Raw genomic sequence first — 24,586 nt, forward strand, 5'->3', positions numbered from 1 at the left:
ACAGTGGTTACTGCCACCCTCAAATAAACCACAGTGGTTTCTGCCATCTTCACACTTACCACAGTGGTTACTACCACCCTCACACTAATCACAATGGTTACTGCCAGCAACATACTGACCACAGTGGTTACTGCCACCTTCACACTGACCACAGTGGTTACTGCCACCCCCATATTAACCACAGTGGTTACTGCCACCCACACACTGACCACAGTTGTTACAGTGCCATCTAGTGAGGACAGGATATACCGGCCACAGGGGCTGGTTTCCCGTCCTAATCAGCTCGTGACATTGCTGCTGATGACCTCTGGTGAGGTGACGCTTATACAGCAATGCCATCTATGGAGTGGATAGGTGGGCATTTGTGTCTAAGCCTGTAAGTGAGGTGCCCTAGGGTGTCCCTAGTACTGATGACGTGTCTGATTACAGAGTCGACCTGGGACTGCTGAATCGGACGGTGGATCAGTCTACCCAAGGCAGCCGTAGTATCTCCACGCATTTGCTGCAGAAGATGTGAGTCTTCCCCCTGATGATCACTGTTGTGTTAGCCTGCCTGTGAGGTGTCAGATCCAGGGATTGTCGTACCCGGGGCTGACTGGTGGAGAAGACTAGCCACTGGGGTGTTCTGGTAAGGAGAGTGATCTGTAGAATCACACGAGGCTCCTGCCTAGGGCTCGCAACCCTAGTATCGGTCGTGGAGTGGCCTAGGCAGTGTAGCTGATTGGAACCTGCCAGCTACAGGCTGGATTTGTGGTTGAAGGCCTCCACGACGGTGCACCCAGCGGGACTGTGATTTGGCTGGCCTGTGGCCGGGGTAGACTCGTCTAGAGAATCTGAGGATTCATCGTGAGGCCACGAGAAGAGGACCAAAGCTACTCATCGTGAGCACCGTGGAGCATCCCGTGTCTTCGGAGGAAGACGAGTTATTGTAAATAATAAGTGTAGTAATAGCAACCCCGCGTGTAACTGTTTATATATTTATTTATGGTGGTGGTGTAATAATATATTGAAACCAGTGTAATTGTATCCCACCCTCTTTAATTTACTTGCGTTACGGAACACACCCCTTGAAAGCCACTACTAGCTTGGGGCCGGAAACCCACACTCTAATAACATCAGAGAAAGAACCAGTTGCGACATAAAAGGGCCGTAACATACTGCCACCCTCACACTGACCACAGTGGTAACTGCCACCCTCACTCTATCCAAAGAGGTAACTGCCACCCTCACTCTATCCAAAGTGGTAACTGCCACCCTCACGCTAACCACAGTGGTTACTGTCACCCTCATACTGACCACAGTGGTTACTGCCACCATCACACTAACCACTGTGGTTACTGCCACCATCACACTAACCACTGTGGTAACTGCCACCCTCACGCTAACCACAGTGGTTACTGTCACCCTCATACTGACCACAGTGGTTACTGCCACCTTCACACTAACCACTGTAGTTAATGCCACCCTCAAACTAACCACAGTGGTAACTGCCACTCTCACAATAACCACAGTGGTTACTGCCACCCTCACACAGACCACAGTGTTTACTGCCATCCTCACACTGAACACAGAGGATACTGCCACCCTCACACTGACAAGAATGGATTCTGCCATCCTCACACTGACCACAATGGTTTCTGCTACCCTCGCACTGACCACAGTGGTTACAGCTACTTCTCACACTAACCACAGTGGTTACTGCCACCCTCATAATGACCACAGTGGTTATTGCCACCCTCACAATAACCACAGTGGTTACTGCCACCCTCACACAGACCACAGTGGTAACTGCCAACCTCACACTGACCACTGTGGTTACTGCCACCCTCACACTGACCACAGTGGATACTGCCACCCCTCACACTAACCACAGTAGTTTCTGCCAACCTCACACTGACCACAGTGGTTACTGCCACCCTGACACTAACCACTATTGTTACTGCCACCCCTCACGCTAACCACAGTGGTTACTGCCACCTTCAAAATAACCACATTGGTTTCTGCCATCCTCACACTAACCACTGAGGATACTGCCACCCTCATACTAGCCACAGTTGTTACTGTCACCCACACATTAACCACAGTGGTTACTGCCACCCTCAAACTAAGCAGAGTGGTTACTGTCACCATCACACTAACCAAAGTGGTTATTGCCACACTCAAATTAGCCTCAGTTCTTGCTGCCACCATAATACTAACCACTGTGGTTACTGCCACCCCTCACAGTAACGACAATGGTTAATGCCACCCTTCACACTAGCCACTGTGGTTACTGCCATCCTCATGCTAACCACAGTGGTTACTGCCGCCCTCACACTAACCACTGTGGTTACTGCTACCTTCACGCTAACTACAGTCGTTACTGCCACCATCACACTAACAACAGTGGTAATTGCCACCTTACCTTGAGGTTACCTTGAGGTGCTTCCAGGGCTTAGTGCCCCCGTGGCCCGGTCGTCGACCAGGCCTCCTAACCCTCCTAACCCTCACTCTAACCACAGTGGTAACTGCCACCCTCACGCTAACAACAGTGGTTACTGCCACCCTTACAATAACCAGTGTTGTTACTGTCACCTTCACACAAACCACTGTGGTTACTGCCACCCTCACGCTAACCACAAAAGTTTCTGCCATCCTCACACTGACCACAGTGGTTATTCCCACCCTCACATTGACCACAGTGGTTTCTGCCATCCTCACACTAACCACAATGGTCTCTGCCACCCTCACACTGAAAACAGTTGTTACTGTCACCCTCACGGTAACCACAGTGGTTACTGCCATAATCCCACTAACCACAGTGGTTACTGCCACCCTCAAATAAACCACAGTGGTTTCTGCCATCTTCACACTTACCACAGTGGTTACTACCACCCTCACACTAATCACAATGGTTACTGCCAGCAACATACTGACCACAGTGGTTACTGCCACCTTCACACTGACCACAGTGGTAACTGCCACCCTCACACTAACAACAGTGCTTACTGCCACCCTTACAATAACCAGTGTTGTTACTGTCACCTTCACACAAACCACTGTGGTTAATGCCACCCTCACGCTAACCACAAAAGTTTCTGCCATCCTCACACTGACCACAGTGGTTATTCCCACCCTCAAATTGACCACAGTGGTTTCTGCCATCCTCACACTAACCACAATGGTCTCTGCCACCCTCACACTGAAAACAGTTGTTACTGACACCCTCACGGTAACCACAGTGGTTACTGCCATAATCCCACTGACCACAGTGGTTACTGCCAACCTCAAATTAAACACAGTGGTTACTGCTACCCTCCCACTAACCACAGTGGTTACTGCCACCCTCAAATAAACCACAGTGGTTTCTGCCATCTTCACACTTACCACAGTGGTTACTACCACCCTCACACTGATCACAATGGTTACTGCCACCTTCACACTGACCACAGTGGTTACTGCCACCCCCATATTAACCACAGTGGTTACTGCCACCCACACACTGACCACAGTTGTTACAGCCACCCTCACAATAACCAAAGTGGTTACTGCCACTCTCAAGCTAACCACAGTGGTTACTGTCACCCTCACACTAACCACATTGGTAACTGCGAACCTCACACTGACCCCAGTGGTTACTGCCACCCTCGCACTGACCACAGTGGTAACTGCCACCCTCACTCTATCCAAAGAGGTAACTGCCACCCTCACTCTATCCAAAGCGGTAACTGCCACCCTCACGCTAACCACAGTGGATACTGTCACCCTCATACTGACCACAGTGGTTACTGCCACCCTCACACTGACCACAATGGTTACTGTCACCATCATACTGACCACAGTGGTTACTGCCACCCCATATTGACCACAATGGTTACTGCCACCATCATACTGACCACAGTGGTTAGTGCCACCCTCATATTGACTACAGTGGTTACTGCCACCCTCACAATAACCACAATTGTTACTGCCATCCTCACACTAACCTCTGTGGTTACTGCCACCCTCATACTGACCACAGTTGATAGTGCCATCCTTTCACTGACCACAGTGGTTACTGCCACCCTCACAATAATCAGAGTGGTTATTTTCACCCTCACACTGACCACAGTGGTTACTGCCAGCCTCACAATAACCATAGTGGTTACTGTCACCCTCACATTAACAACTGTGGTTACTGCCACCCTCACACTAACCACAGTGGTAACTGCGAACCTCACACTGACCCCGGTGGTTACTGCCACTCTCGCACTGACCACAGAGGTTACTGCCACCCTCATTACTGACCACAGTGGTTACTGCCAGCCTCACAATAACCATAGTGGTTACTGCCACTCTCAAGCTAACCACAGTGGTTACTGTCACCCCCACATTAACCACAGTGGTAACTGCCACCCTCACTCTATCCAAAGCGGTAACTGCCACCCTTACGCTAACCACAGTGGTTACTGCCACCTTCACACTAACCACTGTGGTTACTGCCACCATCACACTACCCACTGTGGTAACAGCCACCCTCACGCTAACCACAGTGGTTACTGTCACCCTTATACTGACCACAGTGGTTACTGCCACCTTCACACTAACCACTGTAGTTAATGCCACCCTCACGCTAACAACAGTGGTTACTGTTATCCTCACACTTACCACAATGGTTTCTGCCACGCTCATTCTGACCACAGTGGTTACTGCCACCCTGACAATAACCACTATGGTTACTGCCACCCTCACACTAACCACAGTGGTTACTGCCACCCTCACAATACCCACAGTGGTTACTGTCATTTTCACATTAACCACTGTGGTTACTGCCACCCTCACGCTAACCACAGTTGTTACTGTCACCCTCATACTGACCACAGTGGGAACTGCCACCCTCGTGCTAACCATAGTGGGTACTGTCATCCACACACTAACCACAGTGGTTACTGCCACCCTCACACTGACCACAATGTTTACTGCCACCATCATACTGACCACAGTGGTTAGTGCCACCCTCATATTGACTACATTGGTTACTGCCACCCTCACAATAACCACAATTGTTACTGCCATCCTCACACTAACCTCTGTGGTTACTGCCACCCTCATACTGACCACAGTGGTTACTGCCATCCTTTCACTGACCACAGTGGTTACTGCCACGCTCACAATTACCACAGTGGTTATTGTCACCCCTCACAATAACCACTGTGGATACTGCCATCCTCACGCTAAACACAGTGGTTACTGTCACTCTCATTCTGACCACAGTGGTTTTTGCCACCCTCACACTGATTACAAAGATTACTGCCACCCTCACACTGACCACAGTGGTTACTGCCAGCCTCACAATAACCATAGTGGTTACTGCTACCCTCCCACTAACCACAGTGGTTACTGCCACCCTCAAATAAACCACAGTGGTTTATGCCATCTTCACACTTACCACAGTGGTTACTACCACCCTCACACTAACCACAGTGGTAACTGCGAACCTCACAATGACCCCAGTGGTTACTGCCACCCTCGCACTGACCACAGTGGTAACTGCCACCCTCACTCTATCCAAAGAGGTAACTGCCACCCTCACTCTATCCAAAGCGGTAACTGCCACCCTCACGCTAACCACAGTGGATACTGTCACCCTCATACTGACCACAGTGGTTACTGCCACCTTCACACTAATCACTGTGGTTACTGCCACCATCACACTAACCACTGTGGTAACTGCCACCCTCATGCTAACCACAGTGGTTACTGTCACCCTCAAACTGACCACAGTGGTTACTGCCACCCTCACGCTAACAACAGTGGTTACTGTTATCCTCATACTTACCACAGTGGTTACTGTTATCCTCAAACTTACCACAGTGGTTTCTGCCACCCTCCTCATACTGACCACAGTGGTTACGGCCACCTTCGCATTAACCACTGTAGTTAATGCCACCCTCACACTTACCACAGTGGTTTCTGCCACCCTCATTCTGACCACAGTGGTTACTGTCACCCTCACACTAACCACAGCGGTTACTGCCACCCTCACATTAAGCACTGTGGTTACTGCCACCCTCACGCTAACCACAGTTGTTACTGTCACCCTCATACTGACCACAGTGGGAACTGCCACCCCATATTGACCACAATGGTTACTGCCACCATCATACTGACCACAGTGGTTAGTGCCACCCTCATACTGACTACAGTGGTTACTGCCACCCTCACACTAACCACAGTGGTAACTGCGAACCTCACACTGACCCCAGTGGTTACTGCCACTCTCGCACTGACTACAAAGATTACTGCCACCCTCACACTAACCACAGTGGTTACTGCCAGCCTCACAATAACCATAGTTGTTACTGCCACTCTCAAGCTAACCACAGTTGTTACTGTCACCCTCACTCTATCCAAAGAGGTAACTGCCACCCTCACTCTATCCAAAGCGGTAACTGCCACCCTCACGCTAACCACAGTGGTTTTTGTCACCCTCATACTGACCACAGTGGTTACTGCCACCTTCACACTAACCACTGTGGTTACTGCCACCATCACACTACCCACTGTGGTAACTGCCACCCTCACTCTAACCACAGTAGTTACTGTCACCATCATACTGACCACAGTGGTTACTGCCACCTTCACACTAACCACTGTAGTTAATGCCACCCTCACGCTAACAACAGTGGTTACTGTTATCCTCACACTTACCACAATGGTTTCTGCCACCCTCATTCTGACCACAGTGGTTACTGCCACCCTGACAATAACCACTATGGTTACTGCCACCCTCACACTAACCACAGTGGTTACTGCCACCCTCACAATAACCACAGTGGTTACTGTCACCCTCACATTAACCACAGTGGTTACTGCCACCCTCAAAATAACCACAATTGTTACTGCCATCCTCACACTAACCTCTGTGGTTACTGCCACCCTCATACTGACCACAGTGGTTACTGCCATCCTTTCACTGACCACAGTGGTTACTGCCACGCTCACAATAACCACAGTGGTTATTGTCACCCCTCACAATAACCACTGTGGTTACTGCCATCCTCACGCTAAACACAGTGGTTACTGTCACTCTCATACTGACCACAGTGGTTATTGCCACCCTCACACTAACCACAGTGGTAACTGCCAATCTCACACTGACTCCAGTGGTTACTGCCACCATCAGACAGACCACAGAGGTTAGTGCCACCCTCACACTGACTACAAAGATTATTGCCACCCTCACACTGACCACAGTGGTTTCTGCCAGCCTCACAATAACAATAGTGGTTACTGTCACCCTCACAATAACCACTGTGGTTACTGCCACCCTCACACTAACCACAGTGGTTACTGCCACCCTCACACTGACCACAGTGGTTACTGTCTCCCTCACAATTACTACAGTGGTTACTGCCACCCTCAAGCTAACCATAGTGGTTACTTCCACCCTCAAACTAACCACAGTGGTAACTGCCACCCTCACACAGTCCACAGTGTTTACTGCCACCCTCACACTGACCACAGTGTTTACTGCCACCCTCACACTGACCACAGTGGTTATTGGAACTCTCACGCTAACCACAGTGGTTACTACTAACCCCCCCCACAATAACCACAGTCGTTACTGCTACCCAAACACTAGCCACAGTGGTTACTGCCATCCTCACACTAACCACTGCAGTTACTGCCACCTTCATACTAGCCAGAGTGGTTACTTCCACCCTCACACTGACCACAGTAATTACTGCCACCATCACAATAACCACAATGGTTTCTGTCACCCTCACCTTAACCACTGTGGTTACTGCCATCCTCACGCTAACCACAGTGGTTACTGTCACTCTCATATTGAACACAGTGGTTACTGCCACCCCAATATTAACCACAGTGGTTACTGCCACCTTCACACTGACCACAGTGGTTACTGCCACCCCCATATTAACCACAGTGGTTACTGCCACCCACACACTGACCACAGTTGTTACAGCCACCCTCACAATAACCACAATTGTTACTGCCATCCTCACACTAACATCTGTGGTTACTGCCACCCTCACACTGACCACAGTGGTTACTGCCACCCTCACACTGACCACAGTGGTTATTGCCACCCTGACACTGACCACAGTGGTTACTGCCACCATCCCACTGCCCAAAGTGGTTACTGCCACCCTCACACTGACCACAGTGGTTACTGCCCCCTCACACTAACCACAGAGGTTATTGCCACCCTCACACAGACCACAGTGGTTACTGCCACCCTCATACTGACCCCAATGGTTACTGTCACCCTCACACTGACCACAGTGGTTACTGCCACCCTCACACTGACCACAGTGGTTACTGTCTCCCTCACAATTACTACAGTGGTTACTGCCACCCTCACGCTAACCATAGTGGTTACTTCCACCCTCAAACTAACCACAGTGGTAACTGCCACCCTCACACAGACCACAGTGTTTACTGCCACCCTCACACTGACCACAGTGTTTACTGCCACCCTCACACTGACCACAGTGGTTATTGGAACTCTCACGCTAACCACAGTGGTTACTACTAACCCCCCCCCCCCACAATAACCACAGTCGTTACTGCTACCCAAACACTAACCACAGTGGTTACTGCCATCCTCACACTAACCACTGCAGTTACTGCCACCTTCATACTAGCCAGAGTGGTTACTGCCACCCTCACACTGACCACAGTAATTACTGCCACCATCACAATAACCACAATGGTTTCTGTCACCCTCACCTTAACCACTGTGGTTACTGCCATCGCCACGCTAACGACAGTGGTTACTTTCACCCTCATACTGACCACAATGGTTACTGCCACCCTGACATTAACTACTATGGTTACTGCCACCCTCACACTGACCACAGTGGTTACTGCCACCCTCACAATAAGCACAGTGGTTACTGTCACCCTCACATTAACCACTGTTGTTACTGCCATCTTCACGCTAACCACAGTGGTTACTGTCACCCTCATACTGACCACAGTGGTTACTGCCACCCTCTCGCTAACCACAGTGGTTACTGCTACCCATACACTAACCACAGTGGTTACTGCAACCATCATACTGATCACAGTGGTTAGTGCCACCCTCACACTGACCACAGTGGTTACTGCCACCCTCACAATAACCACAGTGTTTACCGTCACCCTCACAATAACCACTGTGGTAACTGCCATCCTCACGCTAACCACAGTGGTTACTGTCACTCTCATATTGAACACAGTGGTTACTGCCACCCCCATATTAACCACAGTGGTTACTGCCACCTTCCCACTGACCACAGTGGTTACTGCCACCCCCATATTAACCACAGTGGTTACTGCCACCCACACACTGACCACAGTTGTTACAGCCACCCTCACAATAACCACAATTGTTACTGCCATCCTCACACTAACCTCTGTGGTTACTGCCACCCTCATACTGACCACAGTGGTTACTGCCATCCTTTCACTGACCACAGTGGTTACTGCCACGCTCACAATAACCACAGTGGTTATTGTCACCCCTCACAATAACCACTGTGGTTACTGCCATCCTCATGCTAAACACAGTGGTTACTGTCACTCTCATACTGACCACAGTTTTTATTGCCACCCTCACACTAACCACAGTGGTAACTGCCAATCTCACACTGACTCCAGTGGTTACTGCCACCATCAGACAGACCACAGAGGTTAGTGCCACCCTCACACTGACTACAAAGATTACTGCCACACTCACACTGACCACAGTGGTTACTGCCAGCCTCACAATAACCATAGTGGTTACTGTCTCCCTCACAATAACCACTGTGGTTACTGCCACCCTCACACTAAACAAAGTTGTTACTGCCACCCCTCACAATAACCACTGTGGTTACTGCCACCCTCACGCTAACCACAGTGGTTACTGCCACCCTCACACTGACCACAGTGGTTACCGCCACCCTCACACTGACCACAGTGGATATTGCCACCCTCACACTGACCAGAGTGGTTACTGCCACCATCCCACTGCCCAAAGTGGTTACTGCCACCCTCACACTGACCACAGTGGTTACTACCTCCCTCACACTGACCACAGTGGTTACTGACACCCTCACGCTAACCACAATGGTTTCTGCCATCCTCACACTAACCCCAATGGTTTCTGCAACCCTCACACTGACCACAGTGGTTACTGCCCCCTCAAACTAACCACAGAGGTTACTGCCACCCTCACACAGACCACAGTGGTTACTGCCACCCTCATACTGACCCCAATGGTTACTGTCACCCTCACACTGACCACAGTGGTTACTGCCACCCTCACACTGACCACAGTGGTTACTGTCTCCCTCACAATTACTACAGTGGTTACTGCCACCCTCACGCTAACCATAGTGGTTACTTCCACCCTCAAACTAACCACAGTGGTAACTGCCACCCTCACACAGACCACAGTGTTTACTGCCACCCTCACACTGACCACAGTGTTTACTGCCACCCTCACACTGACCACAGTGGTTATTGGAACTCTCACGCTAACCACAGTGGTTACTACTAACCCCCCCCCCCACAATAACCACAGTCGTTACTGCTACCCAAACACTAACCACAGTGGTTACTGCCATCCTCACACTAACCACTGCAGTTACTGCCACCTTCATAGTAGCCAGAGTGGTTACTGCCACCCTCACACTGACCACAGTAATTACTGCCACCATCACAATAACCACAATGGTTTCTGTCACCCTCACCTTAACCACTGTGGTTACTGCCATCGCCACGCTAACGACAGTGGTTACTTTCACCCTCATACTGACCACAATGGTTACTGCCACCCTGACATTAACTACTATGGTTACTGCCACCCTCACACTGACCACAGTGGTTACTGCCACCCTCACAATAACCACAGTGGTTACTGTCACCCTCACATTAACCACTGTTGTTACTGCCATCTTCACGCTAACCACAGTGGTTACTGTCACCCTCATACTGACCACAGTGGTTACTGCAACCCTCTCGCTAACCACAGTGGTTACTGCTACCCATACACTAACCACAGTGGTTACTGCCACCATCATACTGATCACAGTGGTTAGTGCCACCCTCACACTGACCACAGTGGTTACTGCCACCCTCACAATAACCACAGTGTTTACCGTCACCCTCACAATAACCACTGTGGTAACTGCCATCCTCACGCTAACCACAGTGGTTACTGTCACTCTCATATTGAACACAGTGGTTACTGCCACCCCATATTAACCACAGTGGTTACTGCCACCTTCTCACTGACCACAGTGGTTACTGCCACCCCCATATTAACCACAGTGGTTACTGCCACCCACACACTGACCACAGTTGTTACAGCCACCCTCACAATTACCAAAGTGGTTACTGCCACTCTCAAGCTAACCACAGTGGTTATTGACACCCTCACACTAACCACAGTGGTAACAGCTAACCTCGCACTGACCCCAGTGGTTACTGCCACGCTCACACTGACCAGAGTGGTTACTGCCATTCTCACACTGACCATAATGGTTTCTGATACACTCACACTGACCACTGTGGTAACAGCCAACCTCGCACTGACCCCAGTGGTTATTTTAACCCTCACACTACCCACAGTGGTTTCTGCCAGCCCTCTCAATAACCACTGTGGTTACTGCCATCGTCACGCTAACCACAGTGGTCACTTCCACCCTCACACAGACCACAGTGGTTACTGCCACCCTCACACTGACCACAGTGGTTACTGCCATCCCACACTGATTACTGTGGTTACTGCCACCCTTACACTAATCACATTGGTTACTGCCACGCTCACACTGACCACAATGGTTACTGTCACCGTCACAATAACCACAGTGGTTACTGTCACCGTCACAATAGCCACACTGGTTTCTGCCACCCTCACACTAACCACAGTGGGAACTATCAACCTTACACTGACTCCAGTGGTTACTGCCACGCTCACACTGACCAGAGTGGTTACTGCCACCCTCACATGACCACAGAGGTTAGTGCCACCCTCATACTGACTACAAAGATTACTGCCCCCCTCACACTGACCACAGTGGTTACTGCCACCCTCACATTAACCACAGTGTTAAATGCGAACCTTACGCTGACCCCAGTGGTAACTGCCAAACTCACACTATCCTCAGTGGTAACTGCCACCCTCACGCTAACCACAATGGTTACTGTCACCCTTACATTAACCACTGTGGTTACTGCCACCTCCACACTAACCACTGTGGTTACTGCCCCCATCACACTAACCACTGTGGTTACTGTCACCCCTCACACTAACCACTGTTGTTAATGCCACCCTCACGCTAATTACAATGATTTCTCCCATCCTCACACTGACCCCAATGGTTTCTGCTACCCTCACACTGACCACAGTGGTTACTGCCACCCTCACACAGACTACAGTGGTTACTGCCACCCTCACACTGACCCCAGTGGTTACTGTCACCCTCACACTAACCACAGTGGTTACTGCCACCATCACACTAACCACAGTGGTAACTACCAACCTTACACTGACTCCAGTGGTTACTGCCACGCTCACACTGACCAGAGTGGTTACTGCCACCCTCACATGACCACAGAGGTTAGTGCCACCTTCATACTGACTACAAAGATTACTGCCACCCTCACACTGACCACAGTTGTTACTGCTACCCTCACAATAACCACAGTGGTTACTGCCACCCACACACTAACCAAAGTGGTTATTGTGAGGATGACAGTAACCACTGGTTACTGCCACCCTCACAATAACCACAGTGGTTACTGCCACCCTCACACAAACCAAAGTGGTTATTGTGAGGATGACAGTAACCACTGGTTACTGCCACCCTCAGACTGACCACAGTTGTTACTGCCACCCTCACAATAACCACAGTGGTTACTGTCACCCTCTCAATAAAAACTGTGGTTACTGCCATCGTCACGCTAACCAAAGTGGTTACTGTCACTCTCATATTGAACACAGTGGTTACTGCCACCCTCACACTGACCACAGTGGTTACTGCCACCCTCACACTAACCACTGTGGTAACAGCCAACCTCACACTGACCCGAGTGGTTACTGCCACGCTCACACTGACAAGAGTGGTAACTGCCACCCTCACTCTAACCACAATGGTAACTACCACCCTCACGCTAACCACAGTGGTTACTGTCACCCTTACACTAACAACAGTGGTTATTGCCACCTTCACACTAACCACTGTGGTTACTGCCACCCTCACACTAACCACTGTGGTTAATGCCACCCTCACGCTAACAACATTGGTTACTGCCATCCTCAAACTAACCGCAGTGGTAACTGCCACCCTCACGCTGACCACATTGGTTACTGCCACCTCACACTGACCCCAGTGGTTACTGCCACACTCTCACTGACCCCAGTGATTACTGCCACCCTCACACTGACCCCAGTGATTACTGCCACCCTCACACTAACCACTGTGCTTACTGCCACCCTCACACTATCCACCGTGGTTACTGCCACCCTCACACTATCCACCGTGGTTACTGCCACCCTCAAACTAACCACAGTGGTAACTGCCACCCTCACACTATTCCATGTGGTTACTGCCACCTCTCACACTAACTACCGTGGTTGCTGCAACCCTCACAATAACCACTGTGGTTACTGCCACCCACACGCTAACCACAGTAATTATTGCCACCCTCACACTAACCACAGTGGTAACTACCAACCTCAAACTGACTCCAGTGGTTACTACCACGCTCACACTGACCAGAGTGGTTACTGCCATTCTCACACTGACCATAATGGTTTCTGCCACCCTCACACCAACCACTGTGGTTAATGCCACTTTCATTTTAACAACAGTGGTTACTGTCACCCTCAAACTAACCAAAGAGGTTACTGCCATCCTCAAACTAACCACAGTGGTAACTGCCACCCTCACGCTGACCACAGTGGTTACTGCCACCATCCCACTGACCACAGTGGTTACTGCTACTCTCACACCTGACCACAGTGGTTACTGCTACTCTCACACCTGACCACAGTGGTTACTGCCAACCTCACGCTAACCACAGTTGTTACTGCAACACTCACACTAACCACAATGGTTACTGCCACTCTCACCCTAATCATTGTGGTTACTCCCACCTTCATACTGACCACAGTGGTTACTGCCACCTTCACACTAACTAAAGTGGTTACTGTCACCCTCACAGTATCCACATTGGTTACTGCCACCATCACACTAACCACAGTGTTTACTGCCACCATCACACTAACAATAATGGTTACTGCCACCCACAAATTAACCACAGTGGTTACTGCCACCCACAAATTAACCACAGTGGTTACTGCCACCCACAAATTAACCACAGTGGTTACTGCCACCCCCTCACACTAACCCCAGTGGTTATTGTTACCCTCACACTAACCACAGTAGTTACGGACCCCATCACACTAACCACAGTGGTTAATGACACCCTTACACTAACCACAGTGGTTACTGCGACCATCACACTACTCAAAGAGGTTTCTACAACCATCACACAAACCGCGGTGGTTACTGCCACCCTCACACAAACCACCTTGGTTACTGCCACACTCACATTAACCACAGTGGTTACTGTCACGATCACACTAACCACAGTGGTTACTGCCTCCCTCACACTAACCACAGTGGTTACTGCCTCCCTCACACTAACCACAGTGGTTAATGCCTCCCTCACACTAACCACAATTTTTACTGCCACCCTCACATTAACGTCAATGGTTACTGCCACAATCACACTAGCCACAGTGGTTACTGCCAGATTCACACTAACCCCCTTGGTTACTGCCACCATCATACTAACCACAGTGGTTACTGGCACCCTCAAATAAACCACAGTGGTTACTGCCATCATCACACTAACTACGGTTGTTATTGCCACCTTCACACTAACCACAGTGGTTTCCGCCTCCATCACAACACTCTGATGCACCAGGCCTGGGACCTCCCCACTAACGCAGTTGGGCTTGGGCGTTCTGTGGGAGCATGGGGGAGAGCGTGGTAAATTCTGAAAAGTGTATAATCTTTTCAACTTTGTCAGCTCAATTCTGGTCCTATTATATTCAATTTGGTATCAATATGTTCGCAATAGAATTCCCTACATTACTAAATGCATATAAACTCCAAAAGCCCGGCTTACCATCCGCAACTAGCAGAGAAAGTGAGAGAAAGTTACCCGGGGAGCGCACAAGAGTGATAAAATGTTTACACTCTTTTCAGTTTTGTCAACTCAATTCTCGTTCTAGGTCTTTCATTTTGGTATGAATGTGTTCGCAATTGAATTCCCAACAGGTTAATATGTATATAATATAAAAAAAGCAGCGATCTCCACCCGCCGACATGATAAAAACAGGCCAGGGTTACAATAAAGAGAGCGCAGAGCCACACCTTGGTGCTTCTCACTAAGAAAATTGAATATTCTTTTCAACTTTGTCATCTCAATTCTCGTCCTAGGTTTTTCAATTAGGTATCAATGTGTTTGCAATAGAATTCTCTACAGGACTAAAGGCATATAAAACCCAAAATCCCGGCGAGATAGTGTGAAAGTGAGAGCGTGTTACCCGGGAGCGAGCCAGAGTAATAAAATGTGTACTCACTCTTCACTTTGGACATCTCAATTCTCGTCTTAAGTCTTTCATTTTGGTATCATTGTCTTCGCAATAGAATTCCCTACAGGAGTATGCAAATATAAAGTCCAAAAGCCCGGCGTACCATCCACAACAAGCAGGGAAAGTGGCAGAGCGTTACCCCCGTGAGCGCTAATAAAGAACAATATATAGAGTATTCTGTTTTCAACTTTGTTACCTCAATTCTGGTCCTAGGACTTTAATTTTGGTATCAATGTATTCGCAATGAAATTCCCTACAAGAGTATATGCATATAATGTCCAAAACCGCAGCAAGACCTTCCCGAAGAAAACGCTACTGTTGCCGCACTTAGGACTCAATGCTGAGTCCTCGCCGGACTTGCCCCTATTTTGCGGAGGACTCAATGCTGAGTGGTCGCCGGGCGAAAGTGATATTATCTACAGTGGTTTCTGCCACTTTCACACTAACCATAGTGCTTACTGCCACCATCACATTAACCACAGTGGTTATTGCCTCCCTCATACTAACCACAGTGGTTATTGCCACCCTTAAATAGACCACAGTGGTAACTGCCACCTTTACACTAATCATAGTGGTTACTGCCACCATCACACTAACTACAGCTGTTATTGCCACCCTCACACTAACGAAATAAACCACAGTGGTTACTGCAACCATCACATTAACCACAGTGGTTACTACCACCCTCAAATAAACCACAGTGGTTACTGCAACCATCACATTAACCACAGTGGTTACTGCCACCCTCAAATAAACCACGATGGTTACTGCCACAATCTCATTAACCATTGTGGGTATTGCCACCATCACACTGACCACAGTGGTTAGTGCACCACAACAACATCAGGTACAACAGCTTGCACAACAACAACAGGTACATCAGGTTGCACAACAACATCAGGTACAACAGGTTGCACAACAACATCAGGTACAACAGCTTGCACAACAACAACAGGTACAACAGCTTGCACAACAACAACAGGTACAACAGCTTGCACAACAACATCAGGTACAACAGGTTGCACAACAACAACAGGTACAACAGGTTGCACAACAACATCAGGTACAACAGCTTGCACAACAACATCAGGTACAACAGCTTGCACAACAACAACAGGTACAACAGCTTGCACAACAACAACAGGTACAACAGCTTGCACAACAACATCAGGTACAACAGGTTGCACAACAACAACAACAACAGGTACAACAGGTTGCACAACAACATCAGGTACAACAGCTTGCACAACAACAACAGGTACAACAGCTTGCACAACAACAACAGGTACAACAGCTTGCACAACAACAACAGGTACAACAGGTTGCACAACAACATCAGGTACAACAGCTTGCACAACAACATCAGGTACAACAGGTTGCACAACAACATCAGGTACAACAGCTTGCACAACAACAACAGGTACAACAGCTTGCACAACAACAACAGGTACAACAGCTTGCACAACAACATCAGGTACAACAGGTTGCACAACAACAACAACAACAGGTACAACAGGTTGCACAACAACATCAGGTACAACAGCTTGCACAACAACAACAGGTACAACAGCTTGCACAACAACAACAGGTACAACAGCTTGCACAACAACATCAGGTACAACAGGTTGCACAACAACAACAACAACAGGTACAACAGGTTGCACAACAACAACAGGTACAACAGGTTGCACAACAACATCAGGTACAACAGGTTGCACAACAACAACAGGTACAACAGGTGGCACAACAACAACAACCACAGGTACTACAGATGCTGCTACAGTTACTACAAGGACAGAACGGTTCACAACACTCACACTATCAACAACAGGGTCAACAACCACCTTATCAGAATATTACCTCTAATAGTTACTGACCTGGGGTAGCCCCTTGGTCACTGGGGAATCCCGCCTCATCCCACTCCCAATCCCAGTCCTACACCCAACCCCTCATAGTTCCTTCCCCCCCCCCTGGTCAGGCATCCCCTTACACTCCCAGTACTCCGTCCTATAGACTGGGACTTGTGGCGTCACTCCCGAAGTTGTCCTTGCCAAGGTTAAATTGTGCTGAGCTCCCATCGAATAAAGTGGAACGCAACCGTTTCGTGGAAAATTGGTTGTGGGAGATGGATTCTGTGTTAGCCGCGGCTCCTGATGATGAAACTAAAATTAATCTGTCCACTGGGGCATGTGTGGGTCGCGACGGGCCCCTGAGGAAGTCTGAGGAATTCAGGCATTTGGTGACGTGGCCACAATTCGTGCATCATCAAGGACCGATTTAAGGCAAAGATTACTAAAGAGGAGGCTCGTCGCTACTTAACGTCACTTCAGAGGGATAAAGGCACTCAATTAAAAGATTTTGGTGCCTTCCTTAGGACCAGGATAGGCGATCTTACTCAGGAGTTGGGTTACGATGCGCAGCAGGAGGAACGGTTTGCAAAGCAGTTATTTTGTAAGGCCTTGCCCGCTCATATCGGTCCATACCTCGCTACGGACACGGCTTCCCTGAGTTTTAGGGAACTCGTACAATACGCCGAAGATCATATAGATGAGGACTTGGATGCGGAGGAGGCCCGGTTGTCACCATATGTTAATGCATATGTTAAAGCAGGAAGGTAGAAAACGGGCAAGGGGGCAATAGGTCAGGCCCCTCCCAGACGAAAGCGGGGAACGGTGGACCACGCAACAACCCCCACGTAATGACTGGTGGGACTCACGTACTTGTTTTAAATGTGGGAAAAGGGGCCATGTGAAAGCGAAATGCCGGAAGGTGACAACAGAAACATGAGAGAATTCCGCCTCGTGTGGTGGCAGACCTAAGTTTGAGATGACGGTTGAAGGTGTGAGATTGACAGTTTTTGTGGACACCGGAAGTCAAGCAACTCTCATTAAAAAGTCAGCCTTCAACACACTTAAAGAGACACGCCTTAAGCGTTGCAGGAAGCATTTAACAGCAGTAAATGGTCAACATATTAATATCTTGGGCCAGGCTACTCTCAATTTTGAAGTGGGTAAGGAAGAAGCTTACCCACACAATTGCACGATTGTCGAGAATCTTGCATTCCCTGGTCAGATTTTGTTGGGAATGGATTTTCTGGGACGAGTTAACTTTTCTTTGTCTGCTCAAGGGGGAGCAAGGAAGTGCAGATTGAAGTTGTGCCAGGTAGTTTATCCCATTAAAATGGTAGATCATCCTCCAGTAATTGCTTCCATTAGCATGAAACAGAAGTACAACATTCACTACCCTAAGGGGACATCTATGCTCAAATCCGAAAATTTTCGAAAATTTACGAAAAATCCTGAAAAATACTACAACGTTCTGGCAACACTGAGGTCCAAACCGTTTTATATTATCTTGAAAAATAACGTAATTAGAGTCAAATTTCCCGCTGCAAGTTTCCCCATTCCGATTCTCGCGGCCTGGGTGCGCCGTGGGGTATTGCGTCTTACGTTGTAGCTGTCTAATATTTCGTAATAGTGTTGAAAATAACGTGTGATGCATAAAACAAATATAAACTCACTCATTGGCAACAGTCTCGTGTGAGAGAGGGGTGGGATTGCTGGCATACAGTCAGTCACTCTGTGTGTCCCTCAGCTGGCAGATCTATCGTGGACGCGCGCTCACAATATCTCCCAGAATTATCAGTATTTGTGCTATTTTTACTGCAAAATGACGTACAAAACGAAGATGAGGAAAACTCTGAAAGCTAAAAGCATGCTAGCTGCCCGTAGAAGGTGCGAGCTGGCTAGAATCCGTGGATTACGCACTTTGACAAGTGAAGATCGAGGAGGCCTCTCAGCCGCGAGTGTGAGGAACTTGTCGCAGCCCGCTACCCCCCCCCCCCCACAATCCCACCCTCTGCCACCGCACATTCTCCACCTTCTACTCCAGGTCTTGCACCTGCTACTCCAGATGTTCTACCTGCTACTCAAGGTCTTCCACCTGCTACTCCAGGTCTTCCACCTGCTACTCCAGGTCTTCCACCTGCTACTCCAGACGTTCCACCTGCTACTCCAGACGTTCCACCTGCTACTCCAGACGTTCCACATGCTACTCCAGACGTTCTCGCTCTTGATGTTGCAGGGCCCAGCACCTCAAGTGCTGTTGCAGTCGTGTAATGGTATAATTTGCCATGGCAATGACAGCTGTCAACTATAACGCTGGGTATGTGATGGGATCACTGAACAACCTCCTCGGTCTACCACAAAGTGACGTACGGGACTGGTACTTGAACAAAAAGGACAAGGATATGCAGAGACCAACGAGACCCACAACCAAACCAAGAAAGACCCCTGAGGGAGCTGACCCCGGCTATGGCGCAGGTGCCTACTAGTGCCACTCCAGTGCCACCTTGAGGACCCATATTTCTGACCAATTATATTAGGTTAGTATGTTTTAGTGTTATATTGTGATATTACTTCATATATATTTGTACATATAAAACTGGTGGCAAATATATATATATATATATATTTATTATTTTTTTTTGTTTTTTTAATATTTTTTTTTTTATTTATCAGGCGATCTGCATGGAACTTGCACACCTTACTGAACCCAAGCCTATCTACAAGGGTGCAAATTTTGAATGATATTGGTCAACATCAACCTCAGCTAAAGGTGGCTGAACTTTAACCTCCGTTTGTGCAGGTAAATATTTTACAATTTTATCTGATTTCGCAGACTTTATTTATTATTCAATTTACATGAAACGTGCACATTATATGTAGAGTTTATGCCTCTAAAACATTGTGGTGGCTTTTCTTTCTACGTAGATTTATTGATTTTATAAATATTTATAAATATCATATTCTTGCATAGGATTTTTGGGAAATTTACAAAATCTGTATTATTGCACTAAATACATCTGGGATAAAAATCCACCAGACAAATCTTTATTATATAGTAAGGTCATAGCTAAGTGTCATAGAACTGATTTCGGTTCACAATTGTGGGCTGTGAAATGATTTGAACATTGTTGCAAAATTGTCTAAAAAACTTTTATTTTTTTTCTCCCTCTCTATTTAGGCTGCGATGCTGAAACTTGGCCCAGTTGCAGCACCTTTCACATGTATCAGGATAATAAATTTTCAATGCCCTAAAACAACTTTTAATTTTCATCTAACAAACCCCTAAGTTGTTGTTTAAGTCTCTTCCAGACACAGATAAGAAATCATGTGGGTTACATGCCTTGGTGAAACAATGTTGCCCACCACATTGAGTTAAATTCATTAAAGTATCAGTGGGACGTCACATTGCACCAGGTACCACCCTTCAGGTGGCTGGGAGATGTGACAGGTTGTTGATCCCTCATCATTTGATCACAGTGCTTGATAAAGGTGCCCTTATTCTAGTTGTCAATCTCTCGCACAAAACCTATTGTTTCAGGGCAGGTGATAGGGTGTCTCAGGCTACAATTGTAGAAAATACAGGAATTTTTCAGTATCAAAGGCAGGAGGAGATGCCAGCCACCACAGCACAATGTAGTGCGCTGAATGTTACAGAAAGTATTACACAGGGTAAACACAAGACCGAGACAGGGAAAAGTAGTAATACGCAGGAAGTTGATAAGTTAATCTCGGCTCTGGATTTGCAACATGTGCAACAGTCAGATAGGAAACTTTTGAGAGGGATTTTACGTAAATTCCCTAGACTGTTTGCAACAGAAGACGATCAAATCGGGCTTCTGGATAGGATCGAGCATGTTATTCTTACAGGTGATCATCCTCCTATTTACACCCGTCAATGGAGGCTTCCGGAACGGGCGAAGGAAGTAATTAGGGATGAGTGTCAGACGATGTTGAGAAAGAATGTGATAGAGCCTAGTACGTCACCATGGTTGTCGCCAGTAGTGTTGGTACGTAAACCGGATGGTAGTTATAGGTTTTGTGTTGACTACCGAAAGATCAATGCAATTACTAAGAGTGATGTGTACCCTTTGCCACGGATACAAGAAATAATAGATCAGTTTGGGGCAGCAAAATACTTTTCCACTCTCGATGCGAAATCTGCGTATTGGGCCATCCCAGTCGCTGAGAAGGATAGAGAGAAGACCGCCTTCTCTGATGGGGTTCATACTTATCAATTCAAGCGGATGCCTTTCGGGTTAAAGACAGCGCCTTCATCATTTCAGAGGGCAATTAATCCTCAGCCCAGTCTTGGGAAGGCACTCATTAGCGTACCTGGATGATGTGGTTATCTACTCCAGGACGTTTGATGAGCACTTACGAGATTTGACTGAGACGTTGGCACTGTTAGATAAGGCGGGTTTTAAACTCAATGTGGGGAAATGCACTCTGGCATCTCAGAAATTCAAGTTTCTGGGGTTCCGGGTGAGCACAGATGGTGTCCGACCTGACCCCGACTCCTGTCGTGCCATTGCTGACATGCCTACACCTAAGACGGCAAAGGATGTTCGACGATTTCTTGGGGCAGCCGGATATTTCCGTCGCCACATTAAGGGTTTTGCAAGTACATCAGCGCCGTTAACTGAGCTTACTAAGAAAAATGTTTAATTCGTTTGGAAACCTGAACATGATAACGCTTATGCAAAATTAAAAGGTCTGCTCATTACCACCCCAGTCTTGGCAGTACCTGATTTTGATAAGGAGTGGGAAGTACACACTGACGCCAGTGGCATTGCAATTGGTGGGTGCTTAATGCAACGTGATAATGACAATCTTCCTCACCCAGTTGCATATTTCAGCAGGAAGGTTAAGGGTCCGGAGGTCCGCTATTCTGCAACGGATAGGGAAGCTTTGGCTGTGGTAGAAAGTGTCAGGTACTTTGAACCGTACCTTTTCCAACGTCACTTTGTCATTTATACAGATCACCGGGCTTTAACTCATATTTTTAAGAAAAGAACTAAGTGCCCTCGCATTTCACGTTGGTCTCATGAACTAGCTGCTCACTCATTCCAAATACTTTACAAGCCTGGTCCATCACATGTTGTACCAGACACTTTGAGTAGAAACATTACTACTATTAACGCAAATCTTAATATTGAAAATATTTTCAGTGAGAAAATGCGAGAATTCCAGATGAACGAACCAAGGTGGCAAGAAATTATTGAACTTTTGGAGGGAGGAAAATATCCGTCGAAGAAACGTAATTTAGCAATTCATGATTTTGAAATGAAGGATGGGGTATTGAGTGAAGGGAGAAAGAGAATTACAACAGGGATAGCGTTCAGAACCTTATTACAAGGGTATCAGGGTTATTACAATAGTGGCGGATTTAAATAAGTAAAGTAAATTAAATAAACTAATTCCCAAAATTTATTACTGAAGTTCATATTACCCGGGAGTCCATGATTACTGATTCCTTGCCTTCCTGGGGGATCGGTGATAGACACATTCAGGTATGGTTGGCTGGGAAGGTGGTGGCAGTGTTTTAATGATTTATTATTATTTTTTATAAATTAATAACCCTTGTCCTTGATGTATCTTCCTCATTTACTATTCCTCTTATATTCGTGGCAGTCTAGTGAGGGGTCATACTGGACTGTAACAGTGTTAAGCTGGGGTATTGAGTGAAGAGAGAAAGAGAATTACAACAGGGATAGCGTTCAGAACCTTATTACAAGGGTATCAGGGTTATTACATACTGACCACAAGGGTTACTGCCACCATCATACTGACCACAGTTTTTACTGCCACCCTCACAATATCCACAGTGGTTACTGCCACCCAAACACTAACCACAGTGGTTACTGACATCCTCACACTAATCACTGCGGTTACTGCCACCTTCATACTAGCCAGAGTGGTTACTGCCACTTTCACACTGACCATAGTGGTTACTGCCACTTTCACACTGACCATAGTGGTTACTGCCACCCCTCACACTAACTACAGTAGTTACTGCCATCCCTCACACTAATCACAGTAGTTACTGCCACTCTCACACTAATCACAGTAGATACTGCCACCATCACACTAACCACTGTGGTTACTGCCACCATCACACTAACCACTGTGGTTACTGCCACCATCACACTAACCACTGTGGTTACTGCCACCATCACACTAATAACACTTCTGAAAGGTTGAGTGATTATAAATTAATACAAAAATATTTATAACTAATATGAAAGAACATAATTAATTAAATATATGAAAATTGAATGTTTGTTGTGGCGGGGGTGTGACCCTCCTGCCCTCTCAGCCCTCCTGCCCTCTCAGCCCTCCTGTCCTCTCACCCCTTCTGCCCTCTCAGTCCTGCTACTCTCTCAGCCCTTCTGCCCTCTCAGCCCTCCTGTCCTCTCACCCCTCCTGCCCTCTCAGTCCTGCTACTCTCTCAGCCCTTCTGCCCCTGTCAGCCCTCCTGCCCTCTCAGCCCTGCTGCCCTCTCAGCCCTCCTGCCCTCTCAGCCCTGCTGCCCTCTCAGCCCTCCTGCCCTCTCAGCCCTCCTGCCCTCTCAGCCCTCCTGCCCTCTCAGCCCTGCTGCTCTCTCAGCCCTCCTGCCCTCTCAGCCCTGCTGCCCTCTCAGCCCTCCTGCCCTCTCAGCCCTGCTGCTCTCTCAGCCCTCTCAGCCCTGCTGCTCTCTCAGCCCTCCTGCCCTCGCAGCCCTGCTGCTCTCTCAGCCCTCCTGCCCTCTCAGTCCTGCTGCTCTCTCAGCCCTCCTGCCCTCTCAGTCCTGCTGCTCTCTCAGCCCTCCTGCCCTCTCAGTCCTGCTGCTCTCTCAGGCCTCCTGCCCTCTCAGCCTTCCTGCCCTCTCAGTCCTGCTGCTCTCTCAGCCCTCCTGCCCTCTCAGCCCTCCTGTCCTCTCAGTCCTGCTGCTCTCTCAGCCCTCCTGCCTTCTCAGCCCTCCTGCCCTCTCAGTCCTGCTGCTCTCTCAGCCCTCTCAGCCCTGCTGCTCTCTCAGCCTTCCTGCCCGCTCAGCCCTCCTGCCCTCTCAGTCCTACTGCTCTCTCGGCTCTAAGCCCTCCTGCCCTCTCAGCCCTGCTGCTCTCTCAGCTTTCTTGCC

At 48.3% G+C, this 24,586-nt stretch overlaps 4 protein-coding genes and 1 long non-coding RNA gene across 5 annotated transcripts; all 5 read left to right on the top strand.

Moving 5' to 3' along the window:
- The first annotated feature begins 2,890 nt into the window (after window positions 1-2,890).
- On the top strand, window positions 2,891-3,334 carry LOC138367141 (hepatitis A virus cellular receptor 1-like). Its single transcript, XM_069328544.1, has one exon. The coding sequence runs from the start codon at window positions 2,891-2,893 to the stop codon at window positions 3,332-3,334; it is 444 nt and encodes a 147-aa protein (XP_069184645.1).
- Window positions 3,335-3,400: 66 nt separating this feature from the next.
- Window positions 3,401-3,844, top strand: LOC138367142 (hepatitis A virus cellular receptor 1-like). The gene has a single exon (XM_069328546.1). The coding sequence runs from the start codon at window positions 3,401-3,403 to the stop codon at window positions 3,842-3,844; it is 444 nt and encodes a 147-aa protein (XP_069184647.1).
- Window positions 3,845-6,103: 2,259 nt separating this feature from the next.
- LOC138367143 (uncharacterized) lies at window positions 6,104-11,966 on the top strand. Its single transcript, XM_069328547.1, has 2 exons — window positions 6,104-7,157; window positions 11,224-11,966. The coding sequence occupies exons 1-2, from the start codon at window positions 6,104-6,106 to the stop codon at window positions 11,964-11,966; spliced, it is 1,797 nt and encodes a 598-aa protein (XP_069184648.1).
- Window positions 11,967-13,554: 1,588 nt separating this feature from the next.
- LOC138367144 (hepatitis A virus cellular receptor 1-like) lies at window positions 13,555-14,004 on the top strand. Its single transcript, XM_069328548.1, has one exon. The coding sequence runs from the start codon at window positions 13,555-13,557 to the stop codon at window positions 14,002-14,004; it is 450 nt and encodes a 149-aa protein (XP_069184649.1).
- Window positions 14,005-19,175: 5,171 nt separating this feature from the next.
- Window positions 19,176-20,752, top strand: LOC123760830 (uncharacterized). Its single transcript, XR_011229291.1, has 3 exons — window positions 19,176-20,006; window positions 20,143-20,269; window positions 20,648-20,752. It is a non-coding gene; the product is annotated as an uncharacterized lncRNA (long non-coding RNA).
- The last annotated feature ends 3,834 nt before the right edge of the window (window positions 20,753-24,586 follow it).

Source organism: Procambarus clarkii, chromosome 21 (genome assembly GCF_040958095.1).
Source record: "Procambarus clarkii isolate CNS0578487 chromosome 21, FALCON_Pclarkii_2.0, whole genome shotgun sequence".
NCBI classification, from domain to species: domain Eukaryota; kingdom Metazoa; phylum Arthropoda; class Malacostraca; order Decapoda; family Cambaridae; genus Procambarus; species Procambarus clarkii.